Here is a 21,976-nt window from a genome sequence, read left to right as displayed (position 1 = left end):
TCTTAAAAGCCTGTTATAAATTCTACAAATACATACTGTTTTCTTTACTTAGTTGGCGTTTATATGTTTCATTGTTTTTAATTTAAAGATTGTCTCACTTTCTTTAATTAGAAGCTGATTGGCGACCTTAAGCCACCGTCACAGTTGGCTCAAATTAAACGCCAGTTCAGCTGGGTTCAATTGGTGGGAGCATTGTGCTATCCCCCCATTTGGCACTCTCGTTTGCAGCTTTGTCAAATCGAAAATATATATGTACACAATACACAATATGTATGTACCAACCACCCACCCAAAGCAGACCCAAAACAATCCCAAACAAGAGACCGACAGCAGCCTAATGGCGGGCGCGACTAACGACTGAAATCCACTTTAAATGCGGCCCAATTGTCGCTTATTGTTCCAGCTCTAGACCAGAGGTGTGCAAAGGCCAAGACCCGTTGAAACCCCACCAATGTGTGGCAGCCAAGTGGTCTGGTTTTCATAGTAGTTTCTACTTGTAATTTATTTTATTTACTTTAACCCCTCCAAAAATAAAAAAAACTAAAAGCGAGAACCAAAAATACCACGCAAACAGTTGAATTGGCGCACGTCATTAACATTAGTCACGGGTTAGACGAATAGCTTTGCTAAAAAACTATATAAATGTGTGCAGATATACCTGGTTGCGGTATAGGTAAACATAACACGTGCGCGATAAGCAGACAACTTTAAAGCCAAACAAAAAAGGAGGCTACGAAAATTTGACGTTTTTTAATTAAAAATACATATAAATTTTGATTTCTTTTACGGTCAGGAGATAAGCGCGATTTGATAACTCTGTTCATTTTCTTTTTCGATTATTTTTCGCCAATGCCATTTCCGAATAAATTTGTTTTGCTAATTAAGATTAAATAGTTTTGGTAATTTATTGATCATTTGTTATCAAAGAGCTAGAAAATATTTTCATAATTCACTAGACATTCGAGCCAAAATTATATAATTTATATTCGAAAAGCAATCAGCATTGAAATGTTTTTATTAGGCTTATGTGACACTTTTGTTTACCACAAATATTAACATAACCATTTTTTCTATTTCAACATCTGCAGGCATCGCGAAAGGTCTCCAAATGCGGATATCTGTTTGTGGCGCCAGATTGGGACTTTAGCAATCCATTGTACAGAACAAAGGTGAGTTCTAACGAATATGATAATATTAAAATATATATGCGAGAAAATGACAACGAGATTTGATCACTAATATGCCATTCAATGGTGTAATAAATTGAATTAAATTTAATGTGGACCCAACAAAGCAGACTAACTAACAGTCTAGACTAATAGAAATTTGTTTAAACATATATATGAAATCGTTTTCATCGCAGGTGTTGCGAGTCTTTGCTTATTTTGTTTGTTTAGCCGAATATGATACCCATTTAAAACAGGAAATAGATTCATATCTAATACATTGTGAACCTAATGACCGCTGCAAGTGTAGCACCTAATTTTCATGGCTTCTCCAACAAACTGACTTAGTGAGATCCTCATCCCAAGAGTTCCACACTTGGCGAACCAGTTTGTTTGGGGGCACACGAACGGAAAAATCACACCTTGAATGCATTAAGGCTAACCAAATTTCCGATGTCCACTTTCCCAAAAATGCCAAACCGCCTATCCACACTACAAGTAAATCCCATAAAGCAAATTGCCAGCCTTGTCCACCCAGGTGGGGTGGTGGCTGTTGGTAGGGGGAGTGAAGTACGCTGGTCATGGTTGGCGATTTGGTGGCTTTGACGGGGTGGTGTGAAAAGCAGAAACACTTGAGTAAATATTTGACAGCATCTGGCGGGACAGAGGCGACGCAGCAGAGCCACCGATTTGTTTTTGGACGTTTGGCAAAGAAAGTGCCGCTGTTTGTTGGCCAAGAGAAAGGTGACACGGGGTGGGTACGGTAAGGTAGGTAATGATGACAGTTTGGCACTTGATACACTTTAAAAAATGAATTGAATACAATCTCATGGTTGGTAGTTTGTATTACTTTGTAATATAAAGATGGGACTATATTATAACATTATAACTATTAAATAAGAATAATTAATAATAATTAAATAAGAATCATATATAGTACTACTTTGGTTGCAGTGCATGTACTGCCAGCAGCACCCGCAGTTGCATCAGCTGATGGCCAACACCGGCAACGCCTCTTCCACATCCTCATCCTCTTCCTGGGTTTGGACTTGGACTTGGATGTGGACTTGGTCTTGGTTTGGCTTATGGGACTGGTGGGGGCTGCAACGTCGTCACTTCACTCTCTCGTGGCGATTTGTATCTCGACCAATTAGCGAATGACGTAGCGACGTGGCGACAGCAGCGCATCGTTAAAACCGCAACGCAAACGTTCGGCGACATATGCAAATGGCTGCGAAACAGTTACAGGTGGTTTGGCGGGCGTTTTGGTGAGAGGAAAGAGGCAGGTGGGCTCCACAGGTAGAAATGGCCAAGTGGCGGCCACACTGCCTCCTCTGATGTGTGCTGAGCGACGGCCATCTCCGATGCTGATGATAATAATAAAAGTGTGCGCATGCGCAGAGCGCACTTCCTTGTTAACAACATAAATTTACGTATGTTTTTTAATAGATGGACAGGTATTTAATTAACATTTGTGCAGAAGCAGTCGCAATCTCCAGCTCACAAACCGGATGTTGTTTTCTGCCATGAGCTGTGTCGTGCTAGCACTGGAAAAGCACTCAGATTCAACGATCAAATGTCTTGAATCGAGGGCGGGGCTAATTGGTGGTGCTGGAACGGGAAGGAAATAAATTTAACCAAACTAGCCAGTGTTTAGCAAAGACTTTCTTTTGGCGAATGTGTGTCTGTAATTGAATTAATGAACGAAATTCACTAGACATTGCCTGGCACACAAATTATTAATTATTTTTAATGTCTAGATGTCTAGATGTCTAATATCTAGGATTTAAAAATAGGGCTCTAGAAATTAACATTATTTTTAAGGCAAGCTATAATCTTGTTTCGTTAAAAATTTCCTATTTAGGCAGTGGCAATTCGCCACTCAATTTCCATTTCACCCAAGTCCTGTGTATCATGTTGTCTAACTTTCCCAACTTCTTGAGAAGTATCGCCATCGGCCATCAGTTCTTTATCTCCGTTGAGCAGTCATCAAGTGGTTCCCCTTTCCTGGCCTCCAGCAAATCCACAGCTCGGGGCTCTGGGTTACCCACAAAGAACCGCTGCTGCCTGCTCCCTTTCCTGCCGCCATAATGTATCCATAATGTAGCTCCAGTGTGGCAATTACGTGCTCCGCAGTCCCAGATACCACCTCCCCAGATTTACGACCCCACAAACAGTGCAGGTGCAGTCAATTTCTTATTGTCTCGACTCTATGCATGGGCACTTTTTTATTTTGAACGATATTAGGATGGCTTTTGCCTTGGGTCCGTTGGTCTGGCACCTGAACTTGATTGTGTGGCCTGAAGGTGTCGGGCTAGACATGATTTTCTATCCTATTTCGATTAGATATCCACGTTAATTAAAGCTTACACTTGTATCATTACCAATGAAAAATCAAACTTTTTTACTTTAGCAGACAATTGAGTCTTAGTATACTCACACAAGGTAACTGATATAATTGACATAAAACCATGGGATACAGCAGACAGTCATAATCACTGTTAAACAAATCAATTTGCTGGCCATAACTGGTTCAACGTAGCTCTCAGATTGGCCCAATACCCCGATCAGTCTTATAGCCCTTAAGACAAATCGACAGTTAAGTTAAGCATCTGGGAGTTCCGAAAGTAATTTCACCGCGTCTGCCGCGCTGAAACCCTTTTTAGCATAATTTCCGATAATTTCCTTTGACAAGTTAAATGCTGCAATTTGGTATCCGATAATTTATCATATAACTTAATATTGATTACGATTATGAAAGACGGGTCAGAGCGGAGGGGTCTCCTTTTCTCCAGCTATCATTCTCTGCCGCCCGGTCGAGCATCATTTTCCCTTGCGCCCCGAATGCTAGGAAACGGCAATAAACTTACGGCTTGGAATTATGCAGATTTTTATCGCCTCGCCAACTTTTCTGCATACAAAGTGCATAATTTCCAGAAAGGAAAACCTGCTCCAAAGACTACTTGGACAGACGGACACGTGGGCAACATAAGCGCTGGCTGAGCAGCAGCCGATAAGCTTTTTGCCAGAGATCCTGGGTTGCGGGGAAATATTTTCATAATGACGACTTTTGCGTGAGGAGGCATTGAGTTGGGGCGAGGAGTGCGCCACAAGGGGAGTTCAATGGACCTGCTCGTCGAAGAGATGGCCTCCCCTTCTAAAACGGAAGTGTTTGCCTCGGGTTGATCTCGAGCCTGGGCCTGATAATGAAATTGATAATCACAATCATCACGGTCATGGCTCTGGCCACCGTTTTTAAAAGGAAAATAAGAATGTTGTTGATTGACAAGTTGGCCAGGAGTCGGAGTCTGACTGGTACTCGGTGTCTTCTCTCAGGGGCTTTATTAATTAAACCAGGAAGCATTTTCGGCCTGCCTCCGCAGGCAGTCTCCCAGTCTCTCAGTCTCGCAGTCTCGGCCTTACTTGCCAACCCAGCTGCTGCAGCTGGGGATCTTGAAAAATATTTATTAAAAATTATGCACGCATTAGCTGGCCCGGCGGTCGGTGGTCTCCCTGGGCTTTATTAAGGAAGTGTTTTGGCTTGGTGGGCGAATTACACGAAATGCTGCATATTAATTTAGTTTCTCTAGCGGTAATAGCTGCGATTTGCGGTCAGGCTTAGAGACCCAGACTCGCTTTATGGCATTTTGATAGCCAAGAGAATCCGCTATAAAAATAAGCATCCAACATTTTACGACGCTGGGCCCGTTCTCTTCTTAAACATCTCACTGGCGAACCAGAGTGATGCGAAACTATTTGGTTTAGTGATTTAGATTTTTTCACTTTACGCCCACAGTGCGCGTAGTCGTTTGTAATTTCCTCTCGAAACTAATTACGTTACGGCCAGCGGGGGAGGCTGGGGTGAGGGGAAAAAAAAATTAGAATATTAACTGAAAATTGTCTACACGTAAGCAAATTCATTAGTCGCAATTAACGGATGATAGAAATGGAGTCTATCGATTAAGTTCTCTGCGGATTGCAGTCGCTCGATTGTGGGCGTACCGATCGAAATGGGTTGGAAGTGGAAATGAATTGCCGGTGAGACTGTGGGTGATGCGGATGAATGGGCGGGGAGATCTGTAATCTAGAACTAATGAGTATATAGTCTGAGTTGGGGCAAACAACGATCGATCACCCCTAAACGAATGGATCACGATGCTATTGCACCGAAAAAGTTGTTACGAATTTATATAGCTGTTAATTGTGTGTTAACGATGGAGATTTAAAAGAAGAAATCACGAAAACCGGACATAACAAATTCGATTTCAGAGGTGTTAATTGCTTTGAAGATGAACAAGTTTGATAAACAAAAAAAAAAACTAAAAAATATTTCATAATCTTGTTTTTTTTTTCTTTTGTAATTGTATAACAGCTATTTTACCAAGCCCTTTGCAAGCATTCAAATACATTTCATTTTGACATTTTTCAAATATGCATTTATTTGTTTATGGTGATCAATTTTGAGCACACAGCGTACAAGTGGGTTAAGCACATGCATAAAAACCAAACCAAACAAACTAATTTGCACACTTGACGGCCTGCCAACTTGAAAATGGCTGCATGAACAATTGAATGGAATGACTAACTGAATGACTGACTGTCAGACAGCGGGGCAGCTGCTCTGCCGTCTCCCACCGCTAATAAATAGCAATTAGAATAACATGCCAATAAATCTTGGCTGGCTAAACTCTTTCCCATAAACTGCAATCCGCTGTTGTCGATGCTGCTGCTGCTGCTGCTGCAGTTGAACGGAACAGAAATCGACCTTGGCTTGCATATGAGTACGAGATGCATATTGCAGATTTGCACACTGACAGAAAAAGTTGACAAAAAATGCAAAATGCCAAACATAAGTTAGGCAGTACATATTGTAACATTCTTTTGAGTTAACGAAAACAATTCATTTTTTGAGGATTATATGTATGAGCAATTTGTATACGCAAAATATTGCTTTTAATTTACTTAAAATTTTTCTCAGTGCACTTGAAACTTTCCCACTCCCTGCCAGCCTCCTTCTCCACCTCCACGACCAGGCCGTCTCTTTGTCTCTGTCAGTTTCATTCATAAATAAATACAAAAGTGCAACACCTCTAAATTTATATGTTAATTAGTTGGGCTGCAAGCTGAAACCGCAAATTAGCCCACGACTCGCGACCGCCTGATGCATTTGCAACTGTCAACGGTGGAGTGCAGCGGATGGAGCGATGTGGATGGAGTTCTCAACGTGGGTGCTCCAGCTCCTCCTGCCCACCTTCGCCTCCCTCTGTTTAACCCACCCAAAGGTGTGTTAATTGATTGCTCGGGTCTTGAAGGGGCCCACAATTGCCAACGGTAAATGCTGCAGATTGTGGCCAACACCGTCACACAGATTCAATGGCAAAAAAGGCCAAAGCGGGGAAAATGAAAACTCATCTCTGGGGTCCATTCTTTCCTATCAGTCAGCAAAAACGAGACAATAAGAGAATTACTTGTGCACATTGTTTAAGGTCATATTTCATGACAATGACAATGATCATAAAAGCATTGCTCTTATATATACCCGTTATAAGAAAAAAGAAATTACATAACTGCTTAGCTCTTGGTTTTACAAACTAATATGATTTATTTTGAAGATCTCAAGTGTTTGTAAAAAGAATATAATCCCATAACTAACTGAAACACTTTAAAAGTTTATCTTGGCATTTTACAATACTAATTTTTAATTGAAATTCATTATTCGAATAGGCAGCTCATATCGATTACTTGAACCTCGAGGCAGTGTAAAAACTTTGATGGATTATCAATCGTTCATATTTGGAGTGCAGTACGCGATACCATGTGGTCAATGGAATATGTCCAGCTTTGGTCGCCTTCGGAGTTTTTCTCGCTTTTTGCTTCTGCCATTACATAAAACACTGAGTTGAGACAAGGCGAGACTTACGTAGACCGAGCGTCTAACGGCGATGACGTTGACTTGGAGAGATCGCGTATTGGATTTCCACGCCGTCATTGTCGTTGAATGGAGCCGCCATGAACGATGGGCGGAGGGCGGTGGTGCAGTGGTGCGCCGGGGGGCGTGGTGGCAGCTCATGTGTGGTTGCATTGACGAACTGTCTGACGGCGGAAAGAGACGCTATATTTCTAACTGTGGTGTGGTTTTACTGTGCTCACCAGGGACTAGCGGGCCAGCCCTAATAAAAAGCATTGCACTTCTTATATCTGGACAGTGAATACCCTACATAAAGATACAAATAGCTCAAACAATGAAATCCTTCTAAGAGAAGGTTAACTTTAATAATAATAATAAATGTTAGGTGTTGGTGAAGAATACGACATTTATTTGATTTGCAGATAATTTATTTCAATAAGCTTTCTATATTCTAGAACTAGAGTACTCCTCATTCGAAATGCAGGAATCCAAACGCGTATGAGATCTCTACTCATCTTTCTGAGACCCCCCACCCCTCTTCCAAACCCACTGTAAGGTATTATTTAACTTTTTTCATTTGATGGCTGGCGGCTGATGCTTTATGCAAGTTCGTCTATCGTTTCTGCCGGCATTTGTGCTTTTCATTTTTTATCCGCTGCCGCAGTTTGTTTTTGTCATCTGTGCCCATGTGCAATATTGTGCAGCCAAACAAAAAAGAGATGGTGATACTATGGCTGGTTGGGAAAACTAGGGGACGGGCGGTGGAAATGGTCGCGCTAAAGTTTTCATCATAACGGTAACGACTTTTGCAAAATCACCAGGGAGATGTTAGATGTTTGATTTCCGCGTAATTACTTTGTTTTTTGTGCTACCCCCCCGTTTGCGAGTATTGTTTTTCCAGCTCTGTTTGGAGAGTGTCTTGTTCGCACTAATTACGAAAAAACGCCTTCTGCAGCTGCAGATTTGTGGGCGTGTCCAGCGATGTTGCAATTGTTTTTTTTTTTATGTTCACTTTGTATTTTTTATTTTTTTGTACATTTGCTGCTCACTCCCCGTTTAACACGTATCGCATTAAGGCGCATTTAATAAGCCAATTGCCGCTCTCCCAGTCGCCGGCAGTTAGCCCATTCCCCCATAAAAGAAAATAACTACTAGTGAACGATTTCCGCTCGCGACCGTCATTTGACACGTTTAACGAAATGAAAATGATTGACGACTTGGTGAGTTGACGACTTGCCAACTCTCTGGATTCTCCCAGCCCCAGTTTACATACGTATGTACATACATGTACGAAATACCTGTGTATGTATATATTTTGCAATAGTCGCCACTTGCAAAATGGCCAACAAGTGTGCTATGGGGCCCACTGACAAGTTAATAGTCAACTCTATTAACTTTTTATGACCACAGCCTGTGCTCTTTTGTCGCCCCAAAGGAAGTTGCATTCACTTGCGAGCAACAACAATGCAATAATCAATTTACAAATATTGAAAATGAGAGCTTCGAGCTGTTTTGGTAATGATTAAACCAATAATTGACTTCCTGCGGTGCTTTGGCAATCGGATTTGATCATTATGGCATTGATTAGTTTTCAGTTTGTTTTGTAATTTACGGTGAGAATTGAGTCTGATTGGTTATTAGTTCAACTTTTAATTGTCAATTAAAGCTACAAGCAGTCAATAAATATTATGTGTTTTTGTGACTAGTTTTTTTTTATGTTTTCTCACATGTTGAACAATAGTCAAACCGAATTAAAGACAAGTTAAGAATGGACTCAAATACAGCAAGTGCTTCCGAGTTTCAAGACACTTGCCATTTATTAGCCATCTATTTTTATAATAAACTAAAAGAAATGTTTAAATGAATGTCAATCATTAGTAATTTTCGTAACAGCAGTAGTAGTACAGTAACTAACAAAAAAAAATAGTTTCCCGCTTAGTTAATACATAAAACTAAATCTAATTTTAAGTTTTTCGTACACTTAGCTATTATTCATATTATTCATTTTATGAATTCAATGAATGAATGGTGTTCCAACTCAATTTCCTATCATTTTTTAAACATATCAAACTCTTTCGTAAGCATTTCAATCGAACACAAAGGCATTTCCCAATAGCCATTCAGACTGGGTGTGTTGACAAGGGTAACCAATAGACGCCCCCGCAGATCTTTCCATCTTCTGTTTCCCGACTTAAAAACAAGCTGAATTTATGAGCCCAGCTTGTGGCATCCATCATCGCGCAACTTGTCTTGTCTCCTAAAAGGGCCGTGTCTTTTGGAAGCTGTATACTGTATGCTATGCATACTATGCTATGTGTATGTATGCGTTTACGTATTTCTGAATGCAAACGAGAACGCCACATAACAAATGCCAAAAAGCGAGCCGAAAAAGGGTAAGGAACGCCATCTCGAGCTGTCCGTGTTATAAATGATGGGTCCCAACTCCTCCAAGTCGAGATTCGAGCTCGAGTTCAAGCCTCTTTCTCTCCGAGGCCTTTTACTCTAGCGCCACATGCCACGGCAAAAGATCTAAGACCATGTTGCACATCACAAGATCGCCTGTCTGTCTGTCTGTCTGTCTGTCCGTCTGTCCGTCCGAGCGTCCGACTGTCTCAGAGTGTGTCTAAATGTTGGCGGCCCACGCATTCGCCGGCTAAGAGATATCCCAGCGAGAGCAGAGCAGGGAAACCTGCTGCATCATTTTTCACTCGAAGATTGCATAATGATTGACAATTCATTATGCCAGCCAGCTCTTTGCTGGGATCTTTTTAGGCATCAAGGAGTTGATAGCACGCAAAACAATTTGCAGTTAGTTCCTGATCTATTTTAAATACAACTTGTGCATGCCAAAGATTTAAGAGACAGTGTTTTGATCAACTCTTATTAGAAAATATTATTAATTCACATACTCAATCCTTGCTTAAAATTATTTAATAGATCATAAGTATTGTGGATATTTTTCTCTTAGTGTATGTGAGGGTTTCTTGGGCTCTTAATGGCTGGCCAGATTAGGCATCTCCCCGTTGGCAATAAGGAAGTGTGTTTGTTCTCCTTAAGTCCATGTTCTTGCATTTAATAATTCACTAATGAATCTTTTCAAATATTTTCTTTTCTTTCAGGTGAGTTAAGACCGAATAACAGAATAAATCGAGATATATAGATTGAAGCGTGTAAGCATAAACTCGATTGCGAGTCAAGAAGTATCAAGGTCAGCTGATCGTTTAATTGAAAAATCCACAAAGGTGTGACCGCAAAAAGCAAAACAACAGAAATATCGTGAACTTTTTAAAAACAATAGAGAGATTCAAGTACTTGGCCCCAACCGAGGGACCGACTGCAATTGAGCTCCATAGGTATTGCACAACTTTGTCGGTCGTTTTGCACACCTGTTGCTGTATGCTGCCTTCAAAAGCCCCAGTCGATGTCTAATTGAAGCAATTAGTGAACCCATTATGGCATTTTTCTTCGATTTTTTCTCTCTGTTTCTGTTTTGGTTATATATATTTCGATACTCTGGCCGATTCAATTAGTTTGTTTTTGTATCCAAGGGGGGAGGGGGGGGGGTGAGTGGCATGGGGTCGGAGGCTCTTAATTAGCCAATGCTTATCTGTGCTTCGGGGAACCTCAGCCACTCCATCCATCCATCCATCCATTTGTGTTGTGACTATGACAACAGACCATAATAAACTATATAGAAACACTGACAAAAGACAATTGACCTTCGTTAGTCAAAAGTTCATTTGCATCAATATATAATGGCATATTACACTCTGAACTGTGGGAGTTATTTGCGCAAACTTTGGCTGCTCCAGTTGAATAGCCTAGTTCAGCGAATATTCATATGAAAAGGAACCTATCTTTGATGTTTTTAATTAAAAATGTATTATATTTATTTGACCAAAGCAAAGGAAAAAAGATGAATTCAAAATCGCTCGTACATTTTTCATATATACAAAATAAGAAAATTCTTTAAATGCTTTAACAAATTTTAGCAACGAGGTCCCACGTGTGTAAGCCGACATCTGTTTCCAAGTGCGATTTCATTTTTCTCGGCCAAAACTGATACAGTAGCAAGGAAGATCGAAAGCAAAATAAGAAATTTTAATATTCCTCTCCTCGGCTTGCGGTCCATTGTAAAATTACTCCTATTAACTTGAGATTTAAAATCTCACTGACCACGGCATTTGCATTTCAATAGTGCGCAAGTCTCGAGCAAAAAAAATATTGTATATATATGTGCAATCAATCGATGAAATAACCCTAGATAACCCACAGATCTTATGCGTTGTTTATAATACAGCTTTTTATAAGAAGCTTTGTAATGCACGAAACATACTTAACATAATTGGCGTGTGTAACATGGTTAATATGTACGACCTGTCAGTTGTATAGTTTTTAACATTTGGATATGGTTGCTAAAGTGGAACTGCCTAAAATTCCTAACTTTAAATTGCCCACTTTGTTTCCACACAGGAAAAACATATGCAATTTTCATAAATCAAACGAGAAAATCTCGACAACAAATGATGCTGAGCAAAGACCTTCAACCTTTGGTAATTTGCATAAGCTTCATTATCGTGCGAAATGCCTGGCCGAATGGCCACGTGCATGCATATCTCTATGACTCTATCTTAATTCAACCCATCTTCCTTCACAAGTGCTTCTGCCATGGTCACAACTCACACAATGCTGTCAGATTGGCTGACAAAAAATTGGGGGTACTCCAGCTGACATTTAATGTCGTGTCATTGCTAAAACAAACATTAAAAAAAGAAAAGAAACCGAATCTGTAAATGAGTTCACTGAACGCGCGACAAACCAAACGGGCCAGCACAATCAACGTCAATCAATGGTCAGCTGACTTACGATGTCCATAGTTCCGCGCTCCCCTCGAATGCATTTCATTTATGCATTTTTCGAGTCTTGCAACCAAAGTCACTTTTGGAGTTTGTTCACCCATCCACGCTGACTGGGAACGGGGCGCCATTTCCAAATATCCATACAAATATTTTTGCCGCGCTTGTTGCTCTTTTTGTTTTCGGCTGCAACCTGCTTGGGTAATATCATATTTTAGCAAAACTTGTTGAAAATTCCAAGACACCAATACAAAGGCAAAATCGCCACACAGCACACACCACACGCTGCTGCTTGCTAGCTGACCAAGCTCTAATAACTAATGGCCAAGAGCGGAGCGGGCCAGTTTGCGGCTTTGGCGCAATTTGAGACTCGATTTCTTGCACCTAGATACAAGGCAGCCCAGGTAGGAAGGCGAACACAAACCGCATTTTCTGAGCTCCGAAACCAGAAAGGATAGCTGGCTGCAAGGAACGATGGATACCCTTTCGTCGGTAGTGATCTTCATTTATTTTACATCGGTATCCTTAAGAAAATGTAAAAGAAATTTTTTCAAGGGAAAAATAATTATTAATTTTTATTGAATTGATCACTATTCCCTAGATTGGCTTAATATTGTAGCTTTCTTCAAGGGTATTATATTGTACATATACGACATTGTTCAATATTATGTCTTCACACTCAAAACGACCTTTAGCTCCCTCTCTGTGTTGATTTTTTATCCCTAATCAACTGAATTTATATCAGATAATTATAATAAAAATTTATGATGAATTATCTTAATCATTTGCACAGTGAATAAATATATAAATTAATATTAATAAAGATAAAATTTACTGATTTACTGCAAAAGTTTTAGATACGAAAAAGATACATCTGATAATTCTTTAAAATAGTAATACTTGTGTGTTGATATATTTTGTTTTTGATGAAGTTACCTAATGAAGTTAAGTAACTTAATCCTAAAAGCTAATTTTCAGAAACATTTTTGGTTGGACGTCTCAAAATGCGTGGTGAAAGGCTTTCCACTGTTCTTTATGCCAATCTGTTTTTTTTTTTCGTTTTTGCTGCGGCTTTTAGTTCTTAGTCAGCTGCACATACTGCTGCATGCCGCATGTGCCACTCCCCTTACTATTCATCTAACTAATAGCAGTGCTTACACTTCAGAAAATTATGCAACCCACTTGTAGATAATTTCATCAAAAATTAAATTCACGTGCATTAACTTGTTAAAAAGTTAAATTTATTCAAAATATTTTTGTTACATTCTCAATGGCCCGTATTTTCTCTGGGTGCAGCTCTAAATGATGCAAGGCAGCAAAATGTTGCGAGAAATTGTTGCGGCAGCCTTTTCTCTTGGTCAGCCTTTCTGTGGGTAACAGCAACACAAGTTGCAGCAGCAACAACAAAGACGTTCTAAATGTTACGTTATATTATTGCATGTTGCTATTGTTGCTTTGGCTGCTTTTGCTGCTGCTGCTGTTGCTGTTGCAGTTGCTGTTGTTGCTGCAGTTGCCGCAACTCTTCTACAGATGCGCCTCGAATTAGGTCTCTTAGCTCTGGGCGCTGCTGCAGTAGCATTTGTTGCTGCTGCTTTGTGGTTGTGCTTTTATTGTGTAATCAGCAGATAACGGCATTTAATGGCTGAATGAGTTTTCCGGAGAGGAAAACCCAAAGAATATGGCGTAGACGAAAACGCATTCCGCACGAGTCCGTTTACTACCGAACATTTTCATTTGTGTCGATAACTTAATTTTTTTCCGACTCTGCCGCTTTGTTTTTAATGCTTTTTTAAACTTTTCGCTGGTCAGCTGAAGCGTGGCGCTAATCGATTTCTATTGCCTCAATTTTGGCTTGCCATCAATTTTGAAATTGCCGAATTATTTCACAATTCGTTGTTTTTCCGTTAGTTTCCCATTTCGCAGGTCTTCGTGGGGCAGCTTAAATTGCATTCGAGATACTTGTTATTTAGATAGAGTTGTTGATTGGATTGTTCAGCCAGAGTGATTTCGATTTCATTTTCTGCTCATTAAAGTGTCATAATTAACCGGAGGGCATACACAAGAAACTGGTTATAAAATTGCAATATTTTTAAAACATTTTCTTGGCATTTTCTATGTTAATATTAACTGTATAAAAAATTTAATAAATTTGCTCTCCGATTACTCATACTAATCTTCAAAAAGACCAAACTTTTAAACAATATCTGATCACCTTTTATATTAATTCAGAATTGTATCTTAACTCTCTGGCCATCGCTTAACCATTTTATTGCCCCAGGCGTTTTTCTTTTTCTATTAAAAAACGAAGAGCAAACCATATTGGGAACGATCAAAATGCAATGTTCCAGCAACTAATAACAGTAAACGCTGAACTACTGGCCAAGATTGATTCAGCGATTGCCTCACATCATCGTCGTCGTCATCATCTTGCCAATCAATGCCCCCCAATGCACCCAGTTCCTCGACTTTGCCTCCCAAAGGGAGAAGGGAGCTCAAGCTTGAGCTCGGGCGCTCGAATGCAATTCCCCCGACAACTCGGCAGAGAGTTGAGAACCCAGCTCAACTTGCCATCTTCCCGGCTGCCGCCTGACCGAGCGACTGTCTCCGCTGACTGGCCGGATCACTCGCATCCACATCCATATCCACATCCACCTCGGCTGTGGCAACACCAACAAACTGGGCAAAATCAACAGCGACAGCAGCAGCATCAGCTACGTCGACGATGACGGCGACACATGCTATGGGTACATAGCATAAAAATTACTTCCTGATTGTGTTACATGCACCCAGGACCGGTCCCGAGCTCCCCCTTTCAGTCAGCACCCTTTCACCCGTTTACCCCTCTCAGAATATTACTTATTTTTACACTGAAAAAAAAAACGAGAGGGGTAGTTAGAAAAATCGTGGAATTTTCGTAGAACTGGAAAAGGGGGTATAGATTGTATCTTTTAGTTTAGTAAATGTTTTGGATTTTCGTCAACCTACTAAATTCACCGATTTAATTCAATATCCAGCTCATTTTTGCAGTGCATCGACATCATTTCACATTCGTCTCTTGTACATACAAAGTGGTTGCTGCCTCAAGGCTGAAATGGGTACCACGAGAGTGTAGTTCAGGTAGGGGACTGAACTGGCGAGGGGTAGGAACTTTGCGTGGGCCAATCTACCGGCTATGTGGCCCTCCCGGTTAAACAGGGTGACCCTCTGGATCAGAAACGAGATCGAGAGCAGCGAGATCTGTATCATTCGGAGTGTCAATGGACGCAAATTTACAAAATGTTTGCTGTTTGTACTCCAGCGCCATTGTTATGGACATTTTGGACCATTCCCATTGTCGCCCGGCACGTGTCGGAATCTCAGATCGTCGGCTCAAGTTCGCTCCACTCCCGAATGGGGAATGGTTGTCCATGGGGGAGCAATGGTGCTATATTCGGAGTGGGGCGGATAAGGTGGATGCGACGACCCCCGGAGGGCAAGTAACGTTTTTGCCTGTCATTTTTCTTCATGTTTATTTTTCGCTTACTGCATTTTTTGGCATTTAAGCCGCGCTCAGATCTATCTGTCTATTTGCTGTTTTTGGGCCACCAGTTGGCCAAGTTGGAGTTTTGCCTTTTCAGCCGGCTGTTTGATTTTCTGTGTCAGCCTCAAACCCGGAGCACTTGTCGTGATTAGTTTAGAAAAATGTTGGCTATTAATTTGCTGCCTTGAGTAACACTTGTTATTTGGCTTCACATTTCGCATATAATCTTGTCTGACCGCCTGGTGCCATGTGCGGCCGTAGATAATCTTTATGCGCCGCTCCAAGCTCCACATCGGTGTCTCAGTCAAAATCTGAATCGCAGGCCGAGAGTTATATAGTCTCTGGCCCGAGACAACAAGTCGGCCATACAAATGGGACTTGGCTTTCAGAGCTTCAAAGTCTGAGAGCGGTCTTGGCGGGCAAGGGGTATTTGCTTCCATATCTAACATGTGTTCATCTGTTTCTTTTTCGCCACATTGCCGCATGTCGTATAAAACGAGTCGAGATTGGTGAACTCTGCCCGAGGGGAACTAGATCAGAACATCAGAATTCAAGCTTTAGAGCAAATCACAATGTATTCTAAGACCCATTGTAACATTTATCATATATATAGTCTTATATTAATTTACACTTACATACATAGCAAATGGAAATTCAATTCTTTATATTCCACTAATTATTAGAGCATTACTCTTAAGGAACAATCAGACATCCTGCAGTTTGGTTTCAACACTCATAACCTTTGCTTAATTACTATAATACCATTGATTTCCCACTCCATTAATGAATGGCTATTAGGTTTCATAATGAGTGCATTATCAGTGTTGGCTATAAACTCCCATCAGATCAGTACTTCATTATCTCACAACGCTCATACACAGACAACAGCAGCGATCCATGCAGTTGCATAATCACTATCTTCTTTGGCTGTGGTGTGCATCCGTCAGGTTAATTAGTGAAATACCTGGTGACCAGGCACGTATTGCCATTTAAAAAGCATCAGTAATTTTTTCCTCCATTTTTCCGCAAATTTTTTTTTGTTGATTAATCTCCACCTACTGCCGGCAACCGGTCGGTCGCATGTTTTTGTTCGATCTACAGTGTTGGGGAAAATACTAGAACTAGTCGAAGCCTAGATACTCTTAGTATGAATAGTTGCATTCAATATAATTATTAGTCATTTAATATAACCTACCATTTACGAGTACACCTACAATCAAATGGACAAACAAAATTGGTCAATTACCGGCCCAGAATATTTATTATTTCGTGCAATGTATCTTGGTATCGTAATTTTCAATATTTTCCGGCATTTCCTTCAGGCGAACATACCCCAATATTTTTTGCGATTGCACTGCCTCTCCCATTTTGGCTATTGTGCCCTAGCCAATCGATTACTTCCTGCATTTTTAAATGTCCTCCCCCCCACCTCCTTGCCAACCGGCAGCTGACCAAATTAATCAAGCGTGTGCCAAAAAAAAAAAGTGGAAAAGGGGAGGAAACCAGCAAAAATTAAACGAAAAAAAGGAGTTATAAATGAAAAATGCTGGACAATTGCATGGTTCGCTTACAGTGACTAATCGATTTTTGGAATTAAGTTGCGCCATCGAAAGGAAAGCAAACTTGCAACGCCGGCGGACGGCAGGGAGTGGGAACTCTGGAAAAATGCTTTGATATGGCCTGGCCAGATTCCACTCCATGCGATTCCGTTGGTTCCATTCCGTTGCGTTGGGTCCTCAATGTCCGATGATATTGTGGCTCTTTTTGGTCTGCTGGCTATTGATTTTTTACGAACCGAGTGGCCCCCGACTAGAAGGAAGACAACGCACTCGAATTGGAAGTATGCCAAGGCGGCGTGCCCACAACTCACCCCACCATATAGCTGAGATATAGCTACACGATGAGAAAAAGCCAAGGCAAGATTGGAAGTAGAAAATGTATACTACTTAATGAATGCAACATAAAAATATTAAGAGTTTTTCAGTTTACTCGACCGTAGAAGGGCTATTGCGTTAGATTAGTACCGAAAATACCAAAACTATCCCAGCATTTATTTTTTTTTTTTCCTGGTGTATCTGTAGGCTCTCAGTGCCAATATTCCTGGGCAATGTGTCGGCAGATTTGTTTGTTTTCGCATTCGATTCTCGGTCGTCCGATTGGGTTTCCTATGGCTGACTGGGTCTGCCTGTGCGTTTGGAAATGTGCCAAAGTTCAATGCACGGCATTGCTCTAGCAAAATTTCGACATGCATTCGCATAGTTGAGATGCACTAGAGACGTTCTAGAAATGTTGCACGTAAAGTCTACGTATATTGTTGTTGAAAAAGCCTTGAGTAGTTGGACTTGACTTTGCACTTACAATTTAGATCAAAGGTTGTTAGGAGAACATATAGTCGACTGATGTCAAAAAAAAAACAGTATAGTTCACATTCCCACAACATGCATAACGTAACCCCATCATAATTAAGCACATCTAATTATAGCTCCCATCAACATTCGCTCGCCCAAAAATATATGGAAAGGCTTAATGTACACCCCAACAGCCTAGCAAGGAAGCTAGGAACTGCAGCTGTGGTCAATGCTGACCCTCGGACTAGAGTCAAAAGAAGACTCAAGCGACACCACCCTCATGACCTCCCTAACCTGGTTTTGACCTAGAAAGTCTTAGTTTTAAAATTCATTAGAATACTATGTTATATCAACTATTATAATTCTCCCTATCATTTTTAGGATTAAAAATCTGTTAGTCTTAAGTAACCAAGACACATAGTAAAATAAAATAATTTAAGCAGATCAAATTAAGTTGCCGCATGGGTAACAGTGCGTTGATCAAATAATAAAAACATCATCAAAAAAAAAAAAAAAAAAAAAAAAAAAAAAAAAAAAAATATCTATTATCATAGGAAAATGAATTGCCTACTTTTTGCGTAAAGCATTATTTTATTTGATTCGAATTCAATCTTGATCCTCTTCATCATTGCTCTGCATATAGTGCACGAACTGGTCGGCCATGTGCCAGTACCAATGCAATTTGACCAACTCGAGTCCACCCTTATCCGCAATCCATATCTGACCATTCTCCGATCTCTCGATGGCATTGACAATATTCTGACCACAAACCGATGTCGATTGGCAGGGCGCTCGCCGCAGGCGATCGGCAAAGGATTGTCCGTATTCCAAAAACGCTTTCAGTTCCCGGTCCACAAAGACCCTTGTAGGACCACAACAAACCGCCATCACAGCTACCCCGTTTTGGGAATAGTAAAGAGGGTCCTGAAACCAAAAAATTATGAATTTATCCGCATAAGATCGTATTCAACTCACCGCTAGACTTCTGGTAAATCCAATTACACCGAATTTGGATGCACTATATGCGCAGAAAACCGGCGAAGGGTCCAATCCAATGACCGAAGTGACGTTCACAATTAGCCCACCAGTTCCTCCCATTTTTCTGTCCATATAGGGTAACACTGTGGCCACAGTGTTCATCATTCCCGTTAGATTTGTATTGATGGTGGCATCAATGTTATTTTCATCGCACAGCGTAGCACCATTGATCAGGACATCGATGTAGTCCATTTGGACCATCACCTCATCGAAGTACTTCTTCATATCTTCCCTTGCCATGGTCACGTCGTAGGTCCAGAAAAATATTTGGGTACTCGGCTTTATCGACTGCAACTGAGCGATGGCCTGGGGATTTTCCGTACTCTGTAAAATGGCCAGTTTCTAGAGTAGAGAGAGTAAAACTGTAAGAAATTGTTTGGCTTTTAGTAGATAGTAACTTCCCCGTCTCCCTGAATTTCCTGATAAAGAATACAAATATTTACACAATATATTGCTTATCTGGCGATTAAAATAGACTTCATAGGTGGTTTAATATCGAAATATAAAAAGTATAAACGACAAAATGCTTATCATTAAAAAAAAAGATGAACACCAAGCTATTAGAATGAGTTTTGATTTTGTTCTAAAGTATTGATTGAAAGTGGCAAGTCCTTCAGCGAAATCTAAGCCGAACTGAAACATAAACTTAATTGTTGCTCAGCGCGAAACTAACATGAAAAACTCATTAACTTAATTAGTTTCGACAGCGACTGGCTGGACTAGTTTTGAGTTCGATCTGGACAGAAACCGAGCTTCCCGCTCACTGACCGCTATATTCTTGGTCATGAGAACCTTGCTGGTCTCCAGTGCAATTCCTCCGCAATCCGCCACATAGCAGACATGCTTGCCCGTCAAATCGAACATTCTTTCTATCCGCTTTCCACGACTTCTGTTTTACGACTGATTGGCGGAGGAACTTGGCCATGCTCCGCCATTCCTGCCGCTCCCATTTATCTATTTTAATTAAGTAGAGCGTTTATCAGTTTTTTGGATTTCTCAATTTTCATATATTTTTCCATATTTTTCATGGAAAGTTTTATTATCGTATTAGGAGAAGAATGTGAGTGTGCATCGAATCAGCCTTATTGCCTTGCGTGAATATCTTCTGGTTCGCAGAACCCTATGAACTAATGTTATGTTTTTTTTTTTTTTTGGGAGTATCACTTCTTAGATGCCGGAGTCCCAGTGCTTGGTCCACTGGATGGCCTCCAGGGTGCCCAAGTCCAGTTTCCAGATGGCTCCGTTCTGGTTCAGCTCGATAGCCTTGACGAAGTTCTCGGCGCAGGCCAACGAGGGCTGGGTGGGATGAGCCAGGAGCTTCTCGGCAACCTGAGGCTCAACATCCAACCAGGAGTTGAACGTGTGCACCAGGGTGGTGCGGGTGATGCCGGGGTTCACAGTGTAAGCCGTCACGCCGGTAATGGGGGCCAGTTTCTAAAGGTGTTATAAATCAAATTAGTTTTGTTTTTTCTTGAAAACTTTGCGTTTCCTTTGATCAACTTACCGCCAGGGAGCTGGTGAAGTTGACCACGGCGGCCTTGGTGCCGGAGTAGACGGGCACCTGGTAGATGGCATTGAATCCAGTGACGGATCCAATGTTGCAGATGATACCACCGGGACCGCCCTTGCGCTTGTCCCAGAAGTCCAGAATGGCCGTCGTGGTGTTGACCAGGCCAGTGTAGTTGACGGCAATGGTGCGCTCGATCTGGTGATCGTCCAGGATACCAGCTCCGTTGATCAGGACATCGACGGTCTTCAGCTGGGCGAAGATGGTCTTCAGCAGCTTGGTGGTCTCGGCAATGGGCACGGTCACATCATAGGGGTAGAAGGTGACGGTCACCTTTGGATTGATTGCCTTCAGCTCGGCAATGGCAGCCGGGTTCTCAATGCGGTCGAGGATCACCAGGTTCTAGGATTGAATACACGAGATTAACCTCCATCGCTGCATGGAGCCTGTGGGCATCGCATAGTTACCTTCAGATCGCGCTTGAGCAGCTCCTTGCTGGTGTCCAGACCAATGCCTCCCAGACCGGCAACGAAAATCACGTTCTTGTTGGTCAAAGTAAACGACATGGTGACTTCTTTTTTGCTTTAGCAGGCTCTTTCGATCTGTTTCAATTGGAAGAGGGCTCCGTTAGTTGTTGGTTTCCAGTTCGTGTCGGCCCCGTATTTATAGGAAGATCCGTACAGCAGAAGCTTCGGTTACGTAGAGCTTTTCATTATCTACCGTTACGCGATCTCGGCTATGTACGCAGGCTGCTCAGCCGGCGACGGCAGCGCTGCCTAGTTTATGGTTTATTTTTATTTTTCGGCACACACGGTTTGTTTTTGTTTGGGATTTTGTACCGGCAAAGCTTTTTCTATATTAGTATTCTTATATTAGTATTAGTATTAGTATTAGTATATTATATGCCTGATGCTTGGAAAATTACTGCTCGTCTGCACGCGCTCGCTTTTGAGATAGCTAACGAAGGCACGGCGCCGATTAACAGGGACGAGTTATGTTAAAATTCCTATTTTTAGAAGTTAACTAACAGGTGATTTTCCAAGAGGAATATGCGGAACAGGCCTCCAAATTTTAATTCGATGCCAATTAATTGAGTTCGCACTACTTGTGACAGCTTGAATTAGTTCTGATTGAATAAATTTGATTATATATGATTTTACAAAATATTTACTATTTAATACTGTCATTTTATTTCCGCACTTGCATAATAAATTCAATTAAACAAGAATTTCCTTCAATTGTGTGCCCTTTTGCTACTTACTTGATCAATTAAGTAAATTTGAAGAGATGCAAGTACTCGTTAGCCCGTCTGCTGAACTGCAACTGACAACTGCACTGAGACAATAATGCATGACTTGGACCTTCGCAGCTCCTTAAATACTGTTCTCTCGTGGGGGCGAGTGCAGTCGACGTCGACGGATGCAGCAGCAGCGGCGTTCAAATAATGTGTAATATGTAAAATGCAATAAAAATGCGCAAGCAAGTGATCTGCAAACAAATGCGGGGTAAAGTGCCCAATAGAAAATGGAACACCAGAAAGTGCACTGAGAAACAAATAAGTGAAAACGTAAAAACATAAAATGAATGAAAATATTCCAAAATCGAAAAAGAGTCAATCTTATTTACAAAATTT

General features: G+C 41.1%; 3 protein-coding genes across 12 annotated transcripts in view, besides 1 other annotated feature; 1 reads left to right on the top strand and 2 right to left on the bottom strand.

Moving 5' to 3' along the window:
• Positions 1-21,976, top strand: part of osp (outspread) — a 90,145-nt gene that overhangs the window by 52,093 nt on the left and 16,076 nt on the right. For all 4 annotated transcript variants that reach the window (NM_001169504.2, NM_078843.6, NM_165089.4 and 1 more), the window contains one exon: positions 1,089-1,169. In NM_001169504.2, coding sequence (NP_001162975.1) covers positions 1,089-1,169 — 81 coding nt within the window. The remainder of the gene's footprint in view (positions 1-1,088; positions 1,170-21,976) is intronic.
• Positions 17,950-18,311: a mobile genetic element.
• Adhr (Adh-related) lies at positions 18,346-21,696 on the bottom strand. Of its 3 annotated transcripts, NM_058147.4 has the most exons (6): positions 21,605-21,696; positions 20,811-20,945; positions 20,341-20,745; positions 19,605-20,270; positions 18,774-19,178; positions 18,346-18,722 (listed from the first exon to the last, which is right to left on the bottom strand). In NM_058147.4, the coding sequence occupies exons 4-6, from the start codon at positions 19,698-19,700 to the stop codon at positions 18,405-18,407; spliced, it is 819 nt and encodes a 272-aa protein (NP_477495.1). In that variant the 5' UTR covers positions 19,701-20,270; positions 20,341-20,745; positions 20,811-20,945; positions 21,605-21,696; the 3' UTR covers positions 18,346-18,404. The 3 variants fall into 3 exon arrangements, with proteins under 3 accessions (NP_477495.1, NP_001027272.1, NP_001285938.1); NM_001032101.2 differs by lacking the exon at positions 21,605-21,696 and having other exon boundaries at positions 20,811-20,981; NM_001299009.1 differs by lacking the exons at positions 20,341-20,745; positions 20,811-20,945; positions 21,605-21,696 and having other exon boundaries at positions 19,605-19,737.
• On the bottom strand, positions 18,346-21,696 carry Adh (Alcohol dehydrogenase). 5 transcript variants are annotated; one of them, NM_001032098.2, is made up of 6 exons: positions 21,605-21,696; positions 20,811-20,945; positions 20,341-20,745; positions 19,605-20,270; positions 18,774-19,178; positions 18,346-18,722 (listed from the first exon to the last, which is right to left on the bottom strand). In NM_001032098.2, the coding sequence occupies exons 2-4, from the start codon at positions 20,907-20,909 to the stop codon at positions 20,004-20,006; spliced, it is 771 nt and encodes a 256-aa protein (NP_001027269.1). In that variant the 5' UTR covers positions 20,910-20,945; positions 21,605-21,696; the 3' UTR covers positions 18,346-18,722; positions 18,774-19,178; positions 19,605-20,003. The 5 variants fall into 5 exon arrangements, with proteins under 5 accessions (NP_001027269.1, NP_001027268.1, NP_001027267.1 ...); NM_001032097.2 differs by lacking the exon at positions 21,605-21,696 and having other exon boundaries at positions 20,811-20,981; NM_001032096.2 differs by lacking the exons at positions 18,346-18,722; positions 18,774-19,178 and having other exon boundaries at positions 19,846-20,270; positions 20,811-21,119.

Source organism: Drosophila melanogaster, chromosome 2L, assembly GCF_000001215.4.
Source record: "Drosophila melanogaster chromosome 2L".
Classification (NCBI taxonomy): domain Eukaryota; kingdom Metazoa; phylum Arthropoda; class Insecta; order Diptera; family Drosophilidae; genus Drosophila; species Drosophila melanogaster.
The sequence above is the reverse complement of the archived record's forward strand: the minus strand, read 5'-3'. Positions and strand labels throughout refer to the sequence as shown.